At 38.7% G+C, this 21,644-nt stretch overlaps 1 protein-coding gene across 1 annotated transcript in view; it reads left to right on the top strand.

The window, feature by feature from the left end:
• Nucleotides 1-21,644, top strand: part of PHEX (phosphate regulating endopeptidase X-linked) — a 107,439-nt gene that overhangs the window by 33,261 nt on the left and 52,534 nt on the right. The window contains exons 8-12 of the mRNA XM_074929758.1: nt 3,651-3,734; nt 4,039-4,184; nt 10,550-10,643; nt 14,886-15,014; nt 18,550-18,651. Of these exons, the coding sequence (XP_074785859.1) occupies nt 3,651-3,734; nt 4,039-4,184; nt 10,550-10,643; nt 14,886-15,014; nt 18,550-18,651 (555 nt within the window). The remainder of the gene's footprint in view (nt 1-3,650; nt 3,735-4,038; nt 4,185-10,549; nt 10,644-14,885; nt 15,015-18,549; nt 18,652-21,644) is intronic.

Here is a 21,644-nt window from a genome sequence, read left to right as displayed (position 1 = left end):
CACTGTTTCCAACAGCATTCTCCTGGAGAAACTGGCTGCTCATGGCTTGGATGGGTGTACTTTCTGGTGCATAAAAACCAGGCTGGATGGCTGGGCCCAAAGAATTGTGGTGAATGGAGTTAAATCCAGTTGGTGGCTGGCCCCAAGTGGTGTTCTCCAGGGCCAGTTCTGTTTAGTATCTTTATCAATGATCTGAACAAGAGGATCAAGTACAACCTCAGTAAGTTTGCAGATGACAGCAAGTTGGCTGGGAGTGTTGATCTACTTGAAGGTAGAAGGATCTGGACAGGCTGGGTTGATGGTCCAAGGCCAGCTGTACAAGATTTAACAAGGCTAAGTGCCAGGTCCTGCAGCTGGGTCACAACAATCCCATGCAGTGCTACAGGCTTGGGGAAGAGTGGCTGGAAAGCTGCCCAGTGGAAAAGAACTTGGGGGTGTTGGTTAACAGCTGGTTGAATATGAGTCAATAGTGTGCCCAGGTGGCCAATACTGTGGCCAATAGCATCCTGGCTTGTATCAGAAATAGTGTGGCCAGCAGGACTAGGGAAGTGATTGTCCCCCTGTACTCAGCACTGGTGAGGCTGCACCTCAAATACTGTGTTCAGTTTTGGGCCTCTCGCTACAAGAAAGATGATGAGGTGCTGGAGCACGTCCAAAGAAGGGCAAGAAAGCTGGTGAAGGGTCTAGAGCACAAGTCCTGTGAGGAGCGGCTGAGGTACCTGGGGTTGTTCTGGAGAAAAGGAGGCTCAAGGGAGTCCTTATCGCTCTCTACAACTCCCTGAAACGAGGTGGTAGAAAAGTGGGTGTTGGTCTCTTTTTCCCAGGTGATAGGACGAGAAGAAATGTCCTCAAGTTGCATTAGGGGAGGTTTAAATTGGATATTAAGAAAAATTCTTTACTGAAAGGATTGTCAGGCATTGAAACAGGCTGCCCAGGGAAGTGGTGGAATCCTTATCCTTGGAGGGATTTAAAAGACATGTAGATGAGGTGCTTAGGCCCATGGTTTAGTGTTGGACTTAGCAGTATCAGGTTTACGGTTGGACTCGATGATCTTAAGGGCTTTTTCCAACCTAAATGATTCTATAATTCTATGATTCTGTGATTCTATAATTTTGAGGTTGGGCAGAATCTGAGTCCCTGCTGTGCAGCTATGTTGAGAATACATTACTGTGTATTCAAGAAGCAGACCAGGCTGATTCTCTGAGGAACAGTCTAAGAGCAGTTCAGGACTGAGACGGGGTACTGGCGCTTGGTAGTGAGAGGGTGGTGGTTACAGTAGCACCACTGTTGTCTCCTCTCCCAGGATGCCCCATGAAAGTAGCTCAGGAGACAAGAAACTCTATGAGTTTTAATTTAGGGGACCAACTGAATTTAGTAAAGTTAAGCGGATTTAAATATGGTATTTGGTTCTGACTGATTTACTTGATGACATTTTTGCCCCCTTGTGTAGTTTAATTTATGCCTTAGGACTGTTGCAGGTTGAAGGAGCGTTTCTGCTTCCCTGTATCCCTGTTTCACTATGACTACTGTGGGAATCATGCTCCTAGGAGCTGAAAGTCCTCTATTGTTTCCACTTCTTCTGAAGCTAGAGAGAAGAATTAACCTCAGTGTTCAGAAACCAGCAAAAGTTAGGGCTACAAACTTGACACTAATTTGCAGAAGTGCCGTTTGAGCTGAGTATTTCTTCATATTGCCAAGGAAAGAAGATATCCTCTGTGAAATGCTGGGTCTCCTGTTAACAGAGAAACCTGTTGCACAGGACAGGTGATGCAGCATACGACTTCCCTGGGTTCTGCTGTTGCAGTCCACAGGAGGAGGGGGAGTGGTGCTTCTTAATGATGTCTGTGTGCAGAATTTAGGGCCATCTACAATAGTAGTAAATCAGTGTTTCCATCTCTCTGCTGAAAGAGATGAGATTTTGTCAAACCTCTAAATAAAGCCCAATATTCAGCTTCAGTTACCTAGCGTGGATGGACTAATGAGTAGGTAGGTCATTGTGACCTAATAGGCTTGAAAACCAGAAAAATGTTTCTTCTCTTTATTGGTGATGTGGTAAGAAGATGCATTGATACCTCTGGTAGCTCTAATGCTTTGCTTGATGAATGTCTTACAGGCCTTTAATCCACAAAGTATATAGGTGAAGTTGCCATATAAGATAACATGGATCATGTAACATCCCTCAGGATCAGTAATGCATACTGTTATGCAACAAGCCATACTTGCTCATGATTACCTAATTTCCCTTTAGTTTCATTAATCCTCCTAAAATATATCTAGATATTAGGCATAACTCCAGGGACATAGAGTGTTGCGTAATCTGTAACAGGCACAATGATTTCTGTAAACATCTTACTATGATTTCAAAGGAGATAGTAATTTTTGGTTTTTAGGCTTTTAATGCATCCTGTGTTCCACTGCATTTGTTTTAAGTGAACGTATATAATGGAGAACCTGTGTGCTCAGAAAGAGACAGCAATAATAAAGGGAAGATACTTAGATATAGGAAGGAGTGGCATGCTTTGAGAGAGCTTCTTGTGTACAAGAAAGATTTCAGTTAGGTTTTAATTACTGGAGGAAGGAGGAGAGTTTTGAGAGGCAGGGAGCATACGGGTTCAAGAAGAGTTTAAAAATTTGTCAGATAAATGAAGTTTGCAGAAAGGGAGAAGAAAGTAATTTTTTTTTTTTTTTTTTTTTCTGTGTAGCTTGAGCAATAGTAAAACCGCAGACACTTACTGGACAATTTTGGTTGGAGAACTACCAGCTGTCTGGTTAGTCTCGCATCAATCTCTGTCCTCTTCAAACTGTACAGTGTACAGCCTGTTGTATAGGATTTACCTTAGAGCAGGTCTGGAATTGCCATCGGGAATTCGTGTTTCTCTTGAACACTGAGAAAATTTTGAGATATATCTTGTACTTGGTTTGTTTTTTTATTATGAACCATACTGCCATCTTGGAATCTGAGTGTTCCTTGTCAGTTATAAAAGGACTTGCTTTATATTTAGGATTTCTTTTGCTATGTCCTTGGACTTTGACACTGCAGATGACCCTGAGGTCTGGCTTTTCTCGTGACCCAGATGAGAGGCCTTGTTGGAGAATGCTTTAGTTCATGTTTGGACTATATACCCAGGTTTCCTGATATGAAAATCAGGATGGTGGGGTAAAATGAGGAGAAACTTGTGTGTATCTGTCTCTTCCCTCAAATGGAATCAGGCCATAGCAAGAACTCGTTCAGATCCAAGAGATGAGATGTGCTTCCGACTTCCGTATCTCAGATTTGTCTTTTTAAACCATATAGTTTGGAGCTGGCTTCTACCTGACATGATGGGAGAAATAACTATTAATTGTCTAGGTGTGATTTTATCTCTTATGAATCAACATGCATTTCCTTAGTATAATCAGAGCTAAAACTGGTCTAATATCTTCAGAAAATACATGCAGCTTATTCAGTTCCCCTGTAACAAGTTAAACTGACAATGGACTGCTCCATTTCTTCTAGCTAAATGCCATCATCAGAAAGGGAAGTTAATGCCATGAATTCTTGGAAAACAGGTGGCAAGTTTTCTGCGCTGGGATTATGATGGACAGTAATGATATAAGAACAGGTCCCTGCAACATAATTCTTGTTTTAATGTGTTCTTTTTTCTCCCCAGATCATGATTCCATATGAGAATCGAACAAGTGAGGTGATGTACAATAAAATGAATATATCGGAGCTTAGTGCTATGATTCCACAGGTTAGTTGGGAATAACTGCAAAATTATTCTTTTAATGTCTGACCTACATAATAAAAATTGCCTTTAGTGTGCAGAGCAGCATGGTAAAGGAATGTCATCAGGAATGTGTGTACTCGATTACAATATATGTTTTTTTAAATACAGTTACAACTTCACTGAGCTGTGGAAATGTGTAGTGACAAAGTGCAATTGTTTCTAAATTTCTAATAAGTAAAGCTTTGAAGCCATTAGTCTCAAAGGTGAAATTTAATCAATCATCTCTCTTCATAATCTGCTTTAACCACCCTTCTTTTTGTCATTGCAGTTTGACTGGCTGGGATACATCAGGAAGGTGATTGACACCAGACTGTACCCTGAGCTCAAAGATATAGGTCCTTCAGAAAATGTGATTGTCCGTGTTCCCCAGTACTTCAAAGATTTATTCAGGATACTAGAAAATGAAAGGAAAAAGTAAGGATCCTATGATGGTTTCACCCACACTTACAAGGGGACATCAAATGCTGGGCTTTTCCTGGGTTGTTCAGGTGCTTCAGATATTCTTGGAATCGGGTCTCTAGGCAAAAGGTCTGTTTGGTTTTGTCTGAATGCGGATATAGATATTAACTTGTGTGTAGCAGGAGAATTTCCAGTTTCAACAACTTTCTTTTTTACAGAAGACATGGGTTGCAGTAAAACTGCTCTTTCCAGACACATTCAGCACCTCTTACTTTTATAGAGTCTTGTATCTTGTGAAGTCATTTACACCTGTAGAATATAGTGGTAAAGTGCAGATAGCTTAGATTAAATGTAGTAGATGTGCTTTGCACAGGGAAGCAAGATAGCTTTGGGCAGTGTGATGAATAAGTGTATGTGAAGATGACATCCCATTTCAAAACAACATTATTGATGACATCTAAGTGATTTCTGTGATAATTTGCTCTCTGCTGAGGCATAAAAATATTGTTAGGTTGTTGTCTCCAAAAATCATTCTTTGCTGATTGTACAGTATGGCCACAACAAAATTTACATTTCCAAAGAAAAGACTAATTCAGAAGCATTATTCTTATATTGTTGCTCTATGTCTTCAGTGACAGAATGCTTACATTAATTCACAGTACCTGTAAAAATAACACACGGATCGAACAATAAAAAAACTTAAGATGATTGCTCTGCCTACAGATCATCAGACATCCTTTCTTTATAAAATTCAAACAAATATCATTAGTGTGCCACTGATCTTGATGTACTGAAGAAGCCTTCTAAATTATTTAGATTGTCCATGCTTTGTATCTCAAAGTTAGTTATGTCAGTGGGGATAAAGTGGTGATATAGAGGATGCACGTGTAGCAAGACAACAGAGAATTAGTTATTCCCTGTGTACAAATACACTTACATGCAAATATATTCTGTAACTACAGAGTAAATAACTGGAGACTTTTTCCATTAGGGTCTTATTCAGGGAAAATCTGAGTATTCAAGAGGAGTTAAGCCAGCCTGTGTGTCATGGCAGAGGGAGGCGGGAGTAATGACCAGAAAGAATGGCAACATGTCTTCAACAAAGCTCAAGACCAGCTTCCTGATCCCCACAGGTCGGGAGGATGGGCAAAAGCAGTGTCTGATTGCCAGCATATTCATGCTACGTATCTTGTAGCTGATGATGGTTTAGGCATTTTCTGCTCAGTCTTACTCTTAAGAAATTTGCATCATAAAATGTTAGAAATGGCAAATAGTGCTCAACCCAAGCACATTTCAAATTCTTCTACATAAAATCCATCCAAACAGTCACTGCATGATACAAACATCATGTTTATCTATTAGACGATAATGTTCATTACTTAAAATGTCATAGTCTGCTCCAGGAGTAACCTTGTTATCTGACCTGAGAAAATTAGGAAATCATCTTAATGCAAACTCCTAACAGTGAGGTCTAACATTTTTCTGTAGGGTGAACTCTGAAAGCTTAACAAGGATATTCTCCTTTAGGTAATCTCATTTGTCATTCTCCATATGATATTTTAAAGGTTAAATTAATGCAAACAACATGAATGTTGTTTCTCACAATAAATATCTAGACCAATCAAATTCCTAGTGAAGCATTCCAAAATTTTAGATTTGCTTCAGTGATTAGAATGTGAACTAACTTCTCATCATTTCAGGAGATTCAGTATCATTAGGAGAAGCACGTGCTTTCACCAAGTTCATACTCTTTTCAGTTACAAACTTCCTATCTCTGAATGACACTTTTATTCCAATGCCTTGTGTATCCCCTTCCCAGGTGAGCACCCTGCTGGCATGGATGCTATTCAAAATTGCACAAAAAGATGCTTCATGCCCCAGTGATCTGGCAAAGTACTCCATGAAGTTTCTTTCAGGTGGAGGGAAGAATGGAGCAAAAAATAAGTCTGGCTGCAGAAACAGTTCTTGATAATGGAGGTGACAAGTTGAATGGACTCACAATCATCATATTAAAAATTGCTCCCTTGGAGAACCTGCTGAACAATCTTGAATTGTGAAATCATTCACGTGGCAATGTTACTAGAAAATAGCACATTGGCAGGGTGTAGAGTGAATTTAGTAGAATAAGACTGTTATTTACTATGCCCTGCTGCATATAATCCAGTTACTCTATGGAGCTTGAAATATGTGCAGCGGTGTGGTTTGGAGGTCTGTCTGAAATTCCCAAGCCAGGGCACTGCTGTGAGTCCAGCCCAGGAGCATGGTTCTCCGTAGCAAGCTGCCAAAGAAGCTGAGTAACTAGCTTGCAGAAATTTCCATCAGCCCTGGGCTAGCTAGCCTAAGTCATGTCAGGTGTTCCGTGCAGAAGTAAGTAACACCTTCTTCTTAAGAAGTCTTCAAGGATTCCTTCAGTTTTTTAGAGTACTGAGTTTATACCTATTACAGGAAGAAGAGATGTATGTTGAAAACATAGATGTAGCTATGTATAAGTGAGATAATGGCAGAGCTCCAATACAGCATCTGGGGCTGGGGGGAGATGGGACTGTGCTGGCACCAGTTAGGATCCCATTATATCCCTTCCCTGTCACCTGTGTGCTGGTGCTTTATGTGTAAGCCATAAATAGGATACAGTAAATTGTGTCCTTGTTGGATATGTTTGTAGCTGTTGAAGGAAGCAGCTTTATTGTTCCCATGAATGTCAAAATAAATGTTTCCTTTGCCCTACCTTACCCCAGCTTTGCAGTAAGGGACAATCAATAGAGAAGTACTTGAATTCCTGCAGCATATGAGGAATAGTCTTTAGAGAGGGATGAGGGTGCTAGATCTCCTTTCTGGTTTTAGCTTGCCTCTGAAAAATTAGAGAGGGAAGTTACAATAATCTGACTTGAACTAGTGCCTCTAGCAATCGAGGCAAAAGTTTTTCAGCACTCATAATTTGGTTCGTGACTCAATACATTTTTCCAACAGATCTCAAAATTTGTGAAAGGGATCTTTTTTGTAAAATGTCAATTAATTTGTCCATCTATGTCATATTAATCTGTCCTTTTTAATTGCCATGTCTGTTGATTAAAATATTACAAACTCACAGATTTTTACATGGGCAACCTACTTTATTCCCAGACAGGGTAGAAAGTTCTTTGGTATACATTCATAAGATGATATAATTTTAACTGTCCCAGCTAACAAGCTCTTTCCACTTCCTTTGCGAGTGTGTATCACAATAATGGTCATATTGGTTAAGAGCGAGCCTACTCTTCTTTCCATAACAGTCATCTTGAAGTTAAAATAAGGGACTAATAGGGAACCTTTCTGAAAGGTTGCAATAACAAAGAGCCTGGTCTCATCAAAAAAGCAGAGAGGATTTGTATGTTTTATTTGTGTGTTGGATTTTTGCTCCGTGTGAAGAGGTTAACTTCTTAGAGCCTCAGTGAACTTATTTGTGAAACTGGGGTGAAAATCACCCTAGGATATGCACTGAAGACATTTTATAAACAAAAAATGTCAGTTTTTAAACCAAATGAAGATGACCAATTGATCTAAAGTTTGTATAGTTAGCCAAAATGGTAAAATGATCATTCCCAAAACAGGTAAACAAATTGAGATAAAATATTATTTTGTTTTGTTTTGTAAAACAACTAGTTTTAGGATGTGTCAGCCTTCCTTCTCTTCCCAAATTAAAATAAACCTGAATTAATTGTGGGATATATCTTGAAATAGGAACAGGTTTTTTCATTACTTATGCCTGATACAAGGGTTTTTGAATTTCTGTTGATATTAGTGTCTTTGAATAAGTCACCTTGTCGAGACTCATCCTTTGCAAGTTTTAGTCATTCATTCGCTACGAGTTTGACAGAGGTTCCGCAACTCAAACATAAGGATGAACACTGCTGGATGAGAACAAGGACACAGATGGGAGAATTGATTTTTTTTTTGGTAGCAATTAAATACTGAAATGTAAGACATAATTGGTTTATGATAGTGGTCTATTTAGCTGAATTTTTTTACCTAAGTCTTTTGATTGAAATTAACTCTTTAAGCCTTTCAGTCTGTAGGACTTGCATAAATACTCTTTTAGATCCACAGAATGGTTACTTACAGTAGCATGAATGCTATTCGGCTCTGCTGAAATACCTGAGGTGGATATAATTGTGAGGCTTGTGGATTTCGAGTCATTTACAAAACCAATGAGAGCTGAGCACTTTTAGGGTGCTTCAGTTGTCATTGAGTGAGGAAATTCTCCATAGTCAGAAATGTATTAAGGGGCAAATCTATACATTCTGGTATTTCATAGGTTGGAATGAATTTTTAATGAGCCCAAGATTATCTCAAAATGGTTTGATCATCTAAGCAGAACTAACTGGTTTTGCTTTTGTAATAACATGTACTGTGTTATAAATGTACATTATTCATGCTAAAAAGCCTTTTCAGATAAGTGTTGAATACATATCTGATACAATTATTGTGGGGATTTATGTGTATGATATATCTGTATACTAAAAGAGGGAATGTGCCCAGTGTGAGAGATGAGGAGGAGTATAAAACACAGGATTTATAAACCACAACAATTGCTAACTCCCCCGTAGAAGTTGCCACTGGCCACACAGAGCAGTGAGTATGAAGTCTTTGAGGTGACAGTTGGCTTGAGGTTGCACCCTCAAGTTTTCCTCTGTGAAATGAGTTGACCATATTTCTGACCTGTAAGCATGTGCAGACTTAACTGATGGGTAAAACAGCCTTCGCCCAAGCTGTCACGGATGCACAACTGTGGTGCAGGTTCATGTGAGTATGCAGACTTGTGGCTAGCTTCAGTTCAGCTGGAGCAGCCTGCAGGGACAGCCAAATGCAGTGGCCCTGCAGAGCACCTGCCTTCACTGGCCGTTGGCTGCTGTGCTTGGCCATACTGGTCCCCAGTGCATGTCGCAGCCAGTCTGTGGGGAGTGCACAGCCACCCACCCGCTCTTCGGGTAGTGTTCCACTTGGATGTGTGCATGCTGCTGGGTTATCACGTGCTCAGTTACTAACAGACAATATGTAGCTATAGCTTGCCTTAAACCTCTTCATTCTCACCTCTTTATAACTTCCTCAGCTAGTGACCAAGAGTGTAAGCTTCCAGCAGCAACACATCTTGAGCTGGAGGCTTTGTTTGGGTGAACTGGAGCTTGCTTAGAGGCAAAACTGAAGTTATGGCTCAGGCAAATGATTCTATGACAATATGCCCACAAAGTTTATAACCTGTTATGATTCAGAGGAGGGGACAGTATGGGATGTGTCCTGAATGAAGCTAATGGAGTGACACTGTAGCAACAGCTATTCTGTTCCACACCTATGGCAATAAGAGATTTCAGAAATGAGGTTTTTAGAGATGAAGGAGTTGTTCAAATGGTCCATAACAGCATCTTTGGCTGCAAAGGAGCAATTTTCCTCCCCACTGAGAAGTCTGTGGCCTGCCCAAAAACCTTATGAATATCCCAGTGTAGAGCAAGCAACATTTGGATATCCATAGCTTTAGAGCAATTACTATCCTTGAAAAATATCATGTCAGCAAGATGAAAATAATATGTGTAGGACATTACTGGGCTTGTTCTGAGACTGAACTTGAATTGTGTATTTCACAGTGCACCTTTACCTCATACAGCCACTGCTGAGCATGGAGAGAGCTCAGTCTAGACTAGATAAATCCTCCAGTCAAATGCTTGAAATTTTAGAAAACAGGCATGGATGTCAGGTCTTCTGGGAATTTTAAACAAGTTCTTGCTGAATCTCTCAGTCTCAGTTCTTATGTGATTCTTGTTACTGAAACTTTTCTTTTTTAGTATTTCAATTATCCATCTGCAAACTAACAGTGGTAATACTTTAATAACTCTGTGTGTAGTAAGAACTTTTAAAAGCATATTGAAAACTTCTAATGAAAGATACAAATATGAGATAATGGTAGTATGTATGGGATGGACTGTTATCTATTCTGTTTCATAGTTATGATTTATGTGCCCTACTAATGAAGAGAGATAACATTCACTTTGATTTACAAAAGAAAAATCAGTTATTTTCTTATCTCGACAGAACTTTTATGACACAGTTCTTGCCACTTGTGTGGAAAATGAAAACTGCCTTTTGAAAATAGCATTGCCTAAAAATTACATACTAGGAAATTATAAATATCCCCTAGAAGATCTTTATCATAGTACAATTACATATTAACTGACTGCAATCATACAGATTGTTCTGTGTAATAGGGATTTATCAATTTGGTCATCACTCATTCATTTTCAAGGTGAAATTCCCACGATTCAGTTGAAATGTTTGTAGATATATTTCTGTGAGTGCTTTGTGGTACATCATACACGTTTAGATGTCTGATAAATATATGTCTGATTTAACAGGACTCTTGCCAACTACCTGGTGTGGAGGATGGTTTATTCAAGGTTATTTAACCTCAGTAGACGTTTTCAGTATCGGTGGCTGGAATTTTCCCGGGTAAGTTAGAGTTTTTATAGCATTTACAATGGTACAAGTGTTGACACTACTGGTTTCCCTTATAGTTGCTTATACCTTTGCAAAATGTGAAATGTATTCCATGCTGGATAAATTTCTTGAATAAACTTTTTTGTTGAAGACTTCTAAAACAATTAAGACATACATATTCTTGTATATGACACTAAGGAAAAACGTCTTTTAGATTAAGTTAAGGAGTTTTTGAGACCTCCCCGTTAAAAACCATAGTCTTCTAAATGCAGAATCTTGAGGTGGAAAGTTTCTGAGTTACGTGCCAGGGCTGTGACCTATGCTATTCTTTTTTTGGCCAAAATCTTACTGTTTATGCATCCATGAACATAGCTCTGGTAAACCAAAAGTCTAAGATTTCAGCTTTTCTAAGCTTGCTCAAACCTCTCTCATGCTCTAATGCCAGATTTACATGAGCTCTAACACATCCATACACTAGCTGCTTCCACAAAGAAGCTGGCCAGGTACCTTCCAGCTTGGGATTGCAGAAGCCCCAGAAGACATTAGTCATTGCCCCAGACTATGAAAGCAGAGCTAATTATCTATGAATAGGGGCACATATATTTGTGTATGTGTAAATTTGTGGAAAACACATATATTTGATTAAGTGATCCCTGAATAGAAAGACATCCTGATAATCCTGTGGGCAGTGTGAGGACTCTTTAAGCAAATCAAGGATGAAATGGAAACCGAAAAGTGCTTTGTCTTGTTTCCAAGCCACTTTAGTTTAGATGGTGAAATTTTTGTTTCTCATTATGAAAATTAGCGGCTTGGTGATATCATGACAACAGGAGGCTGGCATGATGCTGTCAGTTATGTGGTACAGGAGGTGTGGGTGCTCTCTCCATCTGGTGAGTCATGCTGGTGGCTAATTGAAGCACCCATAATATCTTTCCTTGAGTAGTACTGGGATAGTTCTGAGTTGATCACAAAACCAAAAATAAACTCCAATGGCCTGATAGAAACTACACAGGAAAGGCCGTCTTCTATACTTCTGAAATCATATTCAAATCAGTTTTGTTAAAGATGCCATTTTCTTCTTGCAAATATGTGAGAAACTGACTATCAGAACCACAGTGACAAGTTTGTAAGTGTGTCCCTTTCTGGGACATTCCTTGCTAGCCAGGTAAAATAGATTAATGCTGGCCATCAGCCAGTCTGCAGCATAATACTGAGTTACATTGAATTACATTTTGGCCACAAAAATTCCTGGAAGGAAACTTTAAACTTTGGATACTGTGCGTTTTGATATGGTAACTAGCTGCTGTCACTTCTCTGAGTATTTTTTCCAGCAGCCTGAGGAGAAATCTAATTCAAGTTGATTCGATGCTTGTTAACAATGTCATCAAAGCTTTCATGTTAGTGGTTGTGAAAACTTAAGAGCAGCACAGTAAGGGCAGTGAGTCAGCAGCTCATTCCCATTACCTGTCCCTGGGACCTGGAGATGGAGAATTAGTTAAATGCAGTAAACAGCAATAGCTAATAGTTAATAGCTAAAGTTAAGCTCAAGTAAACAGCTCAGGGGAACAGACTTCACAGGTCAGCAGAAAGGAAATGAGAAATGGAGTCCAAGGCAAAGGCTTTCCTGAACAGACTTCCAGTTAGAAGCTAGAGGACTAAAGGCACGCAGGTCCTTTGGGATCATAAACAGGACCCACCAACCTCTTGCCAGGTAAGTGAAGAAAACCCTGAATGACTGCTAAAATCACATGACCATGAGATGAATCAGTGACCCTTTGCTGTGCAAAGGATATCTTTTATTCATTCATTCATGAATTCAGTCAGCCTCACCCATCATAAGCATAGTATATTTTTCATCAGGTTTCTCATTTTCTGTTAGTGGTTTTTACATCCTACATGTAAAAATCTTGGCATCAAGACACTTAAACTCTTTGCAAAGAGAGGGAAAAAAGCTTCAAAAAACTTCAGGTTGAGAAATAGGACAAACCTGCTGACTCTGGAGAAAGTGCTTTGATTACCACATCAGCAACTGTCAGCAGCTTCTCTGCTGCAATGCTTTGAGTCCTAGCAAATGTGCAGTGGCACCTGGGGAAGAGATCAGTCAACTGTGTTCTGGAGCTCTGAATTGGCTGGGAGGGCTCGAAGCCTGCTATTTATAGTCACTGTTACTACCTGGAGTACTGTGTTTCAGAGCAGTGCATTAATATTAGGAGGACAATTTTGAGGGAGTTCTAGTTGGCTGTTGTAACATAAATATCAATAAACCAGCTGAGAGATATAATCTATTCCTCTCAGCTCTATTTTTATTGGTCTCACATCCTGTGCTGCTTTTCTGTCCTCCTTACTGTCAAGCCCCCCTCAAAATAATGATAATTATTATGTTGTAGTAATAATAATATGTCACAGTCTAAAAGCCATCTCTGTCTCCTGTTTCTGTGGCTGATGTGTAGTCAGAGCTTTTGGAAGGATTTTCAAGCTCTGATGACTAATGCCATGACTTCCCTTCTTCCTCTGCATCAAGAAAAAGCTCCAGTGTGGTTTTGCTTGAACCCTGGAGAGAATTTTTCTTCTTTTTTTATTTCTTTTGCTCTTTTTTTTTTTTTTTTTTTTTTGAGTTCTGTATTATATGTGAGGGTTGAAGAATTTCAAAAATTAGTTTATTTTCAAATTTGGCACTGTTTAGGAAACTATTACCTTATTATGTGTTGGTTTGCCTAATGTGGTTTTCTTATAGAAGCAGTGTTCTCTCTGTCATTGAAAATCTATTAGTGCACATACAGTATTAATAAAAAGCATTTGAAAATGCAATTCACTGGTGTATTTAAGTATGAGTCATTGATTAAGCTTAATTACAGACAATATGATGGAGAAAATCAATCTTTGAACTACCAAAATATCTGACCTTCAATAGCTGAGGGTTAAGGTACTCTGGAAATTTCCAATGAAATATTTTCCTATTGGAAAAAAAACAAATCCAACCCCTTCAGTTTTGCTAGAAATTCAATCTTGTGCTCAGAGGAGGAGAAGATGGAGAAAAGAAGAGGCACAGAAACTGCTAGATCCATGCTTAAGAGCCTTGTATAATTTGGGAGAGGCCAAAATCCTATGCAGCTTGACCTGGTCTGGTGTTGACTGTACTCAGCTGATAGGTGTTAACTACTGGACTGGGATTTTACTTGTTATCTGTGGAAAAGCTTAAGAAGTTCCTTAAGTAGAAAGGGGACTCTTTCTGCCTTGAAAACATTTTCTTATATCAGCACTGCTATTGCTTTCATGGACCCATCTTGTATTTTGTTGTGCATACTTTATTTTTAAAATGAACTTCTACCTTGATGAGAAAATGTAATGTTAACTTGGTAAACATCCACGGTAACAACATTCTTTCTGTGAGAAGCAGAAATCAAGGCAGCAATGTGCTTGAGCTCTCTTTTGCCTTGTTCATTGGTGCATTGACCATTCTTGACTATTTCTCTTTTGAAGCCCATGTGTAGCAGTGCAGAGACATCATCAGAGCCTGGAAGTGCCTATGTAACCACTGTTCCTTTAGTAAAATATGCAAACTCTTCTACCAGCAACCTTCTACCATAACATGGAGTGAGATATTTGGGGGACAAACACATTTTCAGTGTTCAGTGTTCTTGATGTTTCAAACGTGTTTTCTCCTGAAAATATTCTGTTTGGAAAGGGGACTGAAAGCAACAGTCTGTGGTAAGAGTAACCAGACAGGTAAAAGACAAAAAGGTAATACACACCTACTGATGTTAGCCATCATTAGTTAGCAGAGATCATGACAGTGGAGGGCCCTGTAGGAGGTGTTTCATAAGGACTGACCTAATGTTCATGAGGATGATCTCCCTAGACTTCTCACCTAGTCACCAGAGAGAGAGAAACATTTTTAGAGATACCTCAGAACAGGGATTTTCTAGAGGAAAGTGTCTCTCAACACAGAAAGACTACCAAGATTAATCTAAAATTGGCACTTGGGAATGCCTTCCCTTAATTGACCCTCTAAGTCTAAGCCTAGCCTAAGTCATTACTGTTATACTGTCTTTAAGTCTAAAATCTTACAGGTGTTTTGTGGAGTTCAGAAAATTTGTCATAGCACTCGATGAAAATGGAAATAACTGTAAAGTACCATTATTGTTTCTTTTTAGTAGCTATTTGACAAATATGCTTTAGACTGTACTGTATGTGGATGCAGACTTGTTCTTAAACAGTATGATATTATGATCTGCTACATGCACCTGCCAACAGGTGATCCACGGAACCACAACTTTGCTGCCTCAGTGGGATAAATGTGTGGACCTCGTTGAAAGTGCACTCCCTTATGTTGTGGGTAAGATGTTTGTGAATGCCCATTTTCAAGAAGACAAGAAAGAGATGGTGAGTCCTCAGAGATCTCTGTCTAGAAACTTAATTAATGGCTTCCTTCTCACAAGTTGCCTCTGATGTTACACCAAAGTTTAAAAAAAGACAAGATTCTTAAAAATGCTTTAAGTGAATTAAAAAAAAAAAAAAAGAAAGAAAAAAGACAAGGAGAAAATGGAAGAAATTTGAAGAAATGTCACCTTTCTGTCCATCTGGGCACTGCCCATTCTTTCCATCTGCAGCCCTTCAGACAAATATGCAGCCAGATCAAACAGGCTGAACACTGTTAAATTGCGTATAATAATCATGACAGACAGGATGTGCAAGAACAGAGAGAGGGGTATTGATGAGAAATGGTTTAGTATAGCTGGTGTAACTCATTATTGTGCAGTTTTTACTGACTAGTTGGAAGACTGATCAAGATTTTTCTGTTTTAAGGTGACCCTTTAAAGTTGACTGTGCTACACCAGTAGTCTAAGCAAGAAAAGTGTGACTGATGTCTGGCCCAAATTAAGGGAAGCTTAGAGCCATATAGTGAGACTTTGTGATTCAAATCTTTTTTGCTCATTTGCTCAGTGTTCTGAGCAGGAAAGTGTTCTTCCCTGCTGCAGAGTCTAGAGAATAGCTTTTAGCTGGATGTTCATCCTCATTCTAATCCTTCAAACATAGCTAAATTATCACTTCTCTTAATAACATATTCAAATTATTAATTACCCTTCACAGTAATTTATTACTTATTTTCAGTTCATATTTTTCTCATAAAGTTTTCCAGTATCTGCTTTCCCAGCCAATGATTTTCCAACAATAATCAGTTTTAAATTAACTAATGTAGTCACTGAGATCTCTATGCAGGAGAGGCACAACCATTTAGGAAACATGTGAAATAGCATCCTGTGCTGCAAGCGACAGCTCTCTGATAGTCCTGTACTGCCCTGGTTCAATAGCCTGAGTTTGTCTGTTTGACTTTATCTAGTTTGACTGTTTTCTCAGGGAAGGACTCCATTTTAGACAGACCAACACTCTGATTTGCCTTGTTGAAATCTTTATGACATGTGTTTCCCTCTCAGGTTCTGCATTTCTTTTGTTACTTGCCTTCAGCTGGAATTTCCATTCTGAGATCCAGATTTTCAGTTCTCTTCTCCTTGATCAAGTTTGTAATGTGCCATTTGACAGTTTAGTGTCAAAAATATTTCAGTATGACCTCTGCGCAGGATAAGTGGGAAGAGAAGGACTATAAAGATGTACACTTTATCGAGGAGACAGACACTTCTTCATGTTTGTGTATCTGAGGGAAAATTATAAGAAGGTGATATAGTTTTCTGTTGAAATGTGACCTAGTTAAAATATTTCTAAGCGTGTACATTCCTTTCAGACCAAATCTTAGAAAAACTATCAAGTCTGAAGTCACAGAAGCATTCATAGTAAGAAATTCATATAAAATTTAGAGTGTAAATCTTAAGATTAACACTTATGGTGAACTGCCCATGGAGTTAAAATTAGATATAGGTGAAATTTGTTGCAATCCATTTAAAAGTGTGCTTTTCCAGTTAATAATTTGTGATGTTATCATTTTTATTTCACAGGTTTTCAGTTATATTTCTCTTTCTTAACTAGTAAGAAAGCACTTGACAAAAGCACTCTTATTTGTACAGATTTTTTTATTTTTTTTTCTGGCTCATGGAATATATCTGTCTATGATAAGCAAATCCTGAATTATGGATAATATGGATTCTTTTTCCTCCTTGTTTTTTCACTGATGTTTCATACCTTAAATACTTCTCTCCTTTTATAAGGAAAGACATTATTTGTGTCTAAATATAGCCCTGTTTCTAACCCAGAGTGCCTGCAGTGTTTCTTACAGCTATGCCTGAGCAGTTTCAGTAATAACTTTGATAGCAGGAATAGGTTTTTCCCCCTGCCCCCTGCAGCTACAGCTGGTGCATAAAGCCTAAGTACACACCAGGGCCCAGCTGCAGAGCTTGAGTTTGAACTTGTAACCTCCAAATACAGGGAGTTCACCTCATTAGTGCACTAAGTTAATTGACTCAGTGTTCTGTCATCAATATCTTTAAGTTACCCTATTCCCTGGGATGCAGTTTACTGTGAATGTTGACTGTTTAGTCATATTTAATGCTAGACCTGTTCCAGTTGTCGCATATTGTCTCTAAAAAACAAGAAAATGTTTTTTGAAAAGGTTAGGAAAATTGAATAATCAAAGGAGCTTCACTGTGTTTTGTCTGGCTCCACCACAAATAAAGAACAATTCCAGATTAAAATATACACCTGATACATAAATCACAATTTAGCTAAAGGTAACGTTACTTTCCAGGGTTTAGTCCCCACTTTTAATGACATTTCAGAGTTACTAGATCTATAGAATAAAATTATATAAATCTCTGGTACTTGACATTTTCATTATTTTTAAATGTAACATAACTGATAACACAAAGATCCAGTAAGTCTTCATGTAATGATTATCTGTCATGTCTTGTGCTGACTCAACTCTGGTTTGGTCTGTGCTAAAGGACTCAAGCAATGGCTAGATCCCCTGAATTGCCTCATCTCACACTATTCTCGGTGGCTGTCATGAGGTTCATCAGTTGATATAAATAGAAACAGCTGATCGTGAACACCTTTCTGGTCTGTGCTGCCTGACAGATGCATAGGCATGAAGGCATTTCCACTCTTTAGACTGATATAATGTACTTTGTAACTTTGTAGCTATCAGATTTCTTGTTTTCTGTCATTTCAGAGTTTTCTTAGTGTATAGCCTCACTAAATGCTCCTATTATTATTTTTTTTTACTTGCTTGTGGCTTTGTATAGGTGTCTGAAGAAGCAGCCAAGCTTAAATGGTTGTGGGTTTTCCTAGCTTTTCACAGATGCAAGCTGTCATTTGTGGTTCAAGACCACAGAAGCAGTTAAGGCTGCTCAGTGTTGTAAGCCCGGGCCTCTATCCCTGCAGTAAGTAAAGGGTAGGAGTCCTTCACAAATAGAGCTAAATACAGGCTAAGTATTTGGATACTGCTTTGTATTTGGATCATGATACTGTCAGCCCAAATTCAGTCCTTTGGTGGTATTAATGAGGCATGTCCCAGTCTGACATAAACCAAACAAGGCCACAGATTCTTTCTCTGCAGAAAGGTTTTATTTGTGCAAATACCTTGCAGCTAGCTCCTTCTTCTGCATAGGCTAGTGCTCTAGAATCAAAGTGCCAATAATCTCCCCAAATCACTGCGAATCTCCCAGTATTTTTTATGATTTCAAGACAGATATCCTCACAATTGTGACATAAAAGGGTCAACAATGTACAGGTTATGTGGTACACCTGAAGGAAAAGAAAATGGAAAGAAACTTACTTTCAGAGGAAGCATCTGAGAACTGGAGAAAGAAGAAAAGAAAAAACAAGAAAAAATAGCAGATACTGTCTGGTTTGGAATCATTCATATAGTCTAACCAAATCCATCACTCCTGTATGCACCAAAACTTTTCTTATAATGATTGTGCCATGAGATATTTTACTGGGGAGGGGTCTGCTAAATGTTTTGCAGATGGAGGAATTGACTGAAGGAATTCGCTGGGCTTTTATTGACATGTTGGAAAAGGAAAATGACTGGATGGACTCTGAAACAAAAAGAAAAGCTTATGAGAAGGTAACAAATATAAATGTTGAATGGGTAAAATCCTTTTACAGTGAAGATTTGACCTGACTGAGAACAGAATGCCATGAAGTGTACTTGCAGTTTCAGTTACTTATCCATTGTTTTGTTTGTGAAGGGACATGTGCCACATTTATTTTTCTCGAAGTTGATGTGTCTGAGGTTCTGCTGCTTCTCTGCTGGAGTTATTTTTGTTACCTTGTTCTTCCTCCCTTGCCTCCATCTTTCCCCATCTGCCTCTGGGTGATGTAGACTGTGAGACTATTTCAGATTTGCCTGTACAGTGTCGTTTCTGGACAAGGTCTTCATCTTGTTTGGGATCTCAGGGGCACACAAACCTGAAAACAGAAAATGGTGTCTAAAATATCTGGACCAGCTGAGGGTATTCGGTGTGAAGATGAAGGATCCAGCCTAGAAGGGGATATGAGAACAGTCCAGGTCTCATACCTTCTCCACTATTGTGGTGGGAGGCCTATCTTGAAGGCTGTCTTCCAGGAGTGCAATAACCATCCCAGCTGAATACCCATCTCCCGATAGAATAATGCCAGTTATGAAGTGTTATGATCAAAGATGGCATTACTGGTCCTGATTACTTTCAGATGGAGTGGCAATAAAATGCAGGAGGTAAAAGTGAAGGCAGAAGGAAGTACTCATATCTCCCCTTTCACTCTATTCCCACATTTACAATGTGATAGGTAGAAGGGGAGCTTGTCCAAATACAGAGGTCTGCCCCCATAGCAGCAGCTGGAAGAGGCATAAACAAAGACAAATGGAAGACAATATGTAGGACTGTCTCCTCATTTGTTGAGGCAACAGGATATCAGTGAATTAGTAAATAGCCTCTTTGAATAAACTGACACACAAGTGCAGTTGAACTGTTCCTGCTCGCTGTGCTTGAATAAAAATAGTGGTGTTTTGATTTAAAAATAAACACAGACTTCAAAGTTTTTTGGTAATTCTGATGAAAAGGCTGTTGAGACACTTTATCACTGGAAAGTTTTAAATTCCATATACACCCCATTTACATTTTATACAACAGAGCTCTTCACAGATGTGCAAATGAAATAGAGCTGCATAAGTGCACCAATCAATTCTATAGCAAGAGAACAATAGCAAGATGCTATTTATTTCCTACTAACCTGATGGTAAATGGACTGCACTTATTACTTCTTACTGGCTGTTATGCTTGGTTTTTTACTAGAAATACCCTTAGAAATATAATGATCTGTAAGTGAGATATTTGAAAAAATTGATGTAAAATAAGAGCAGGAAGATTTTCTGATTATTTCCTTAACAGAGGTATTTCTATATACCTTTACAGGCATATGCAAGTCTGATGTTGATTTTTCTAGCAAACAATTTGCTTAACGATTTTGTTCAATATTTGCTACCTGCCTTTCGGTAGAGAAACAATACAAGCATTACTGCAGATTAATAAATTCCCTAAAAAGCTCTTCCTTTTCCAATTTAGGGAGAGTTTTGTTCAGAAGGTAGGTTAGCTCTTTTGTGGGTAGAGATGCCTGTTTCTCTCTCTTGACACATTTAGGAAGCTTATGGCACTTTGCTCCCAATTTAGGCAGGCATCTCATTTAAGTTTCTGGAGTTAATGGGGTGAGTCTGGGCCAAACAATGCATGACAAACTACATTCAAGCAGTACAATAAAAATAATACTACAAGCCCTAGTATTACAAATAGCAAATGGTTTAAATCCATTCTCACTGACTTGAACAACAATTTTATAGTTTACTGACACTTGTAAGACACAAGTGTTACATAATGACTTAGAAATTGCAGCAACAATTATGCAGTAGGACTTATGAATGTAAATTTAAGTTTAGATTCACAAGAACAGCTACTTGGCTAGAAGGGAACAGTCTGGAGAGACATTTTGGTAGATTTCCAGACATGGAGTTTGTGCATGTTTATTAAATACTATTTATTGCCAATGATATATATTGAATTTGTCCTGGGACATTTGGATGGGCATGTTTTTAATTCAAGAAATAGATTAATTATGTGTATGTTTAGATGATTCACTGGAGAATTTTAAGATTTATATTATAACAGAACCTTCAAAATCTGTTACTCTGTTCCAATTAAATCTCATGAGCCCAGCACACTATGCTGTCATTTTTTTAACACTTACACTTTAATAAAGCAGCACAGACAACAGAAATTTTGGAGTGGGGTTTGTTTGGTTGTTAAAAAAAGGAAATAATTAAATTACCCAGCATTACTTTATTGTCTAGATCCGTAAAAGTGACATTGCTTCATCCATAATTGTCACCCACATATGTTAGGATAGTGCAAGTGATGTGGATTTCACTATTTAGGAAGGAACTTGGTTTGTTTTTGAATTGAAGAGCAAGTTCTATCATCTTGGGTGTCTTCTCAAGTTTACTCTTCATTTCGGATCACTATCAAAATAGAGACTAGTGTTATGACAGAGCACAGGGATATGCTTCTTTCAGACACAGGCAGAAAGGATGCTCTGCTTTGATCTTCTGTATAGCTAAACAAGTATTTTACCCAATTATTGCTGGGCTGAGCCAATAACGCAACAGAAAACTGTTCTAGTTCTCTGTGGTTACTAACACTTCTGTGGAATTTTTTTATTAGGGTAGGATATTCTGCTTGGAAAGAAATTTCAGTTCTGTGTGAGCATCTTCTGCTTGTTTCTATTTCCAGAACAAAAGATGGCATGTGCTTCATTATTAATCTGATATCTTTCTATAATAAGCTCTCCTGCCTAGTGTATGAAAGGAAGATGGTGAATGTAGTTTTTCTGGATTTTAGTAAGACTTTTGATACTGTCCCTCACAGCATCCTTCTGGACAAGTTGTCCAACTATGGGATGAGCAGGTTGATGGTGCTCTGGATGAAGAACTGGCTGAACGTCAGGGCTCAAAGAGTTGTAGCGAATGGGGCTGCATCTGGCTGGTGACTAGTCACTAGCAGTGTTCCTCAGGGCTCGATTCTAGGGCCA

The sequence above is a fragment of the Athene noctua genome, chromosome 1 (genome assembly GCF_965140245.1).
Source record: "Athene noctua chromosome 1, bAthNoc1.hap1.1, whole genome shotgun sequence".
NCBI lineage: Eukaryota > Metazoa > Chordata > Aves > Strigiformes > Strigidae > Athene > Athene noctua.
This window is presented reverse-complemented; position numbering and strand designations above follow the sequence as displayed.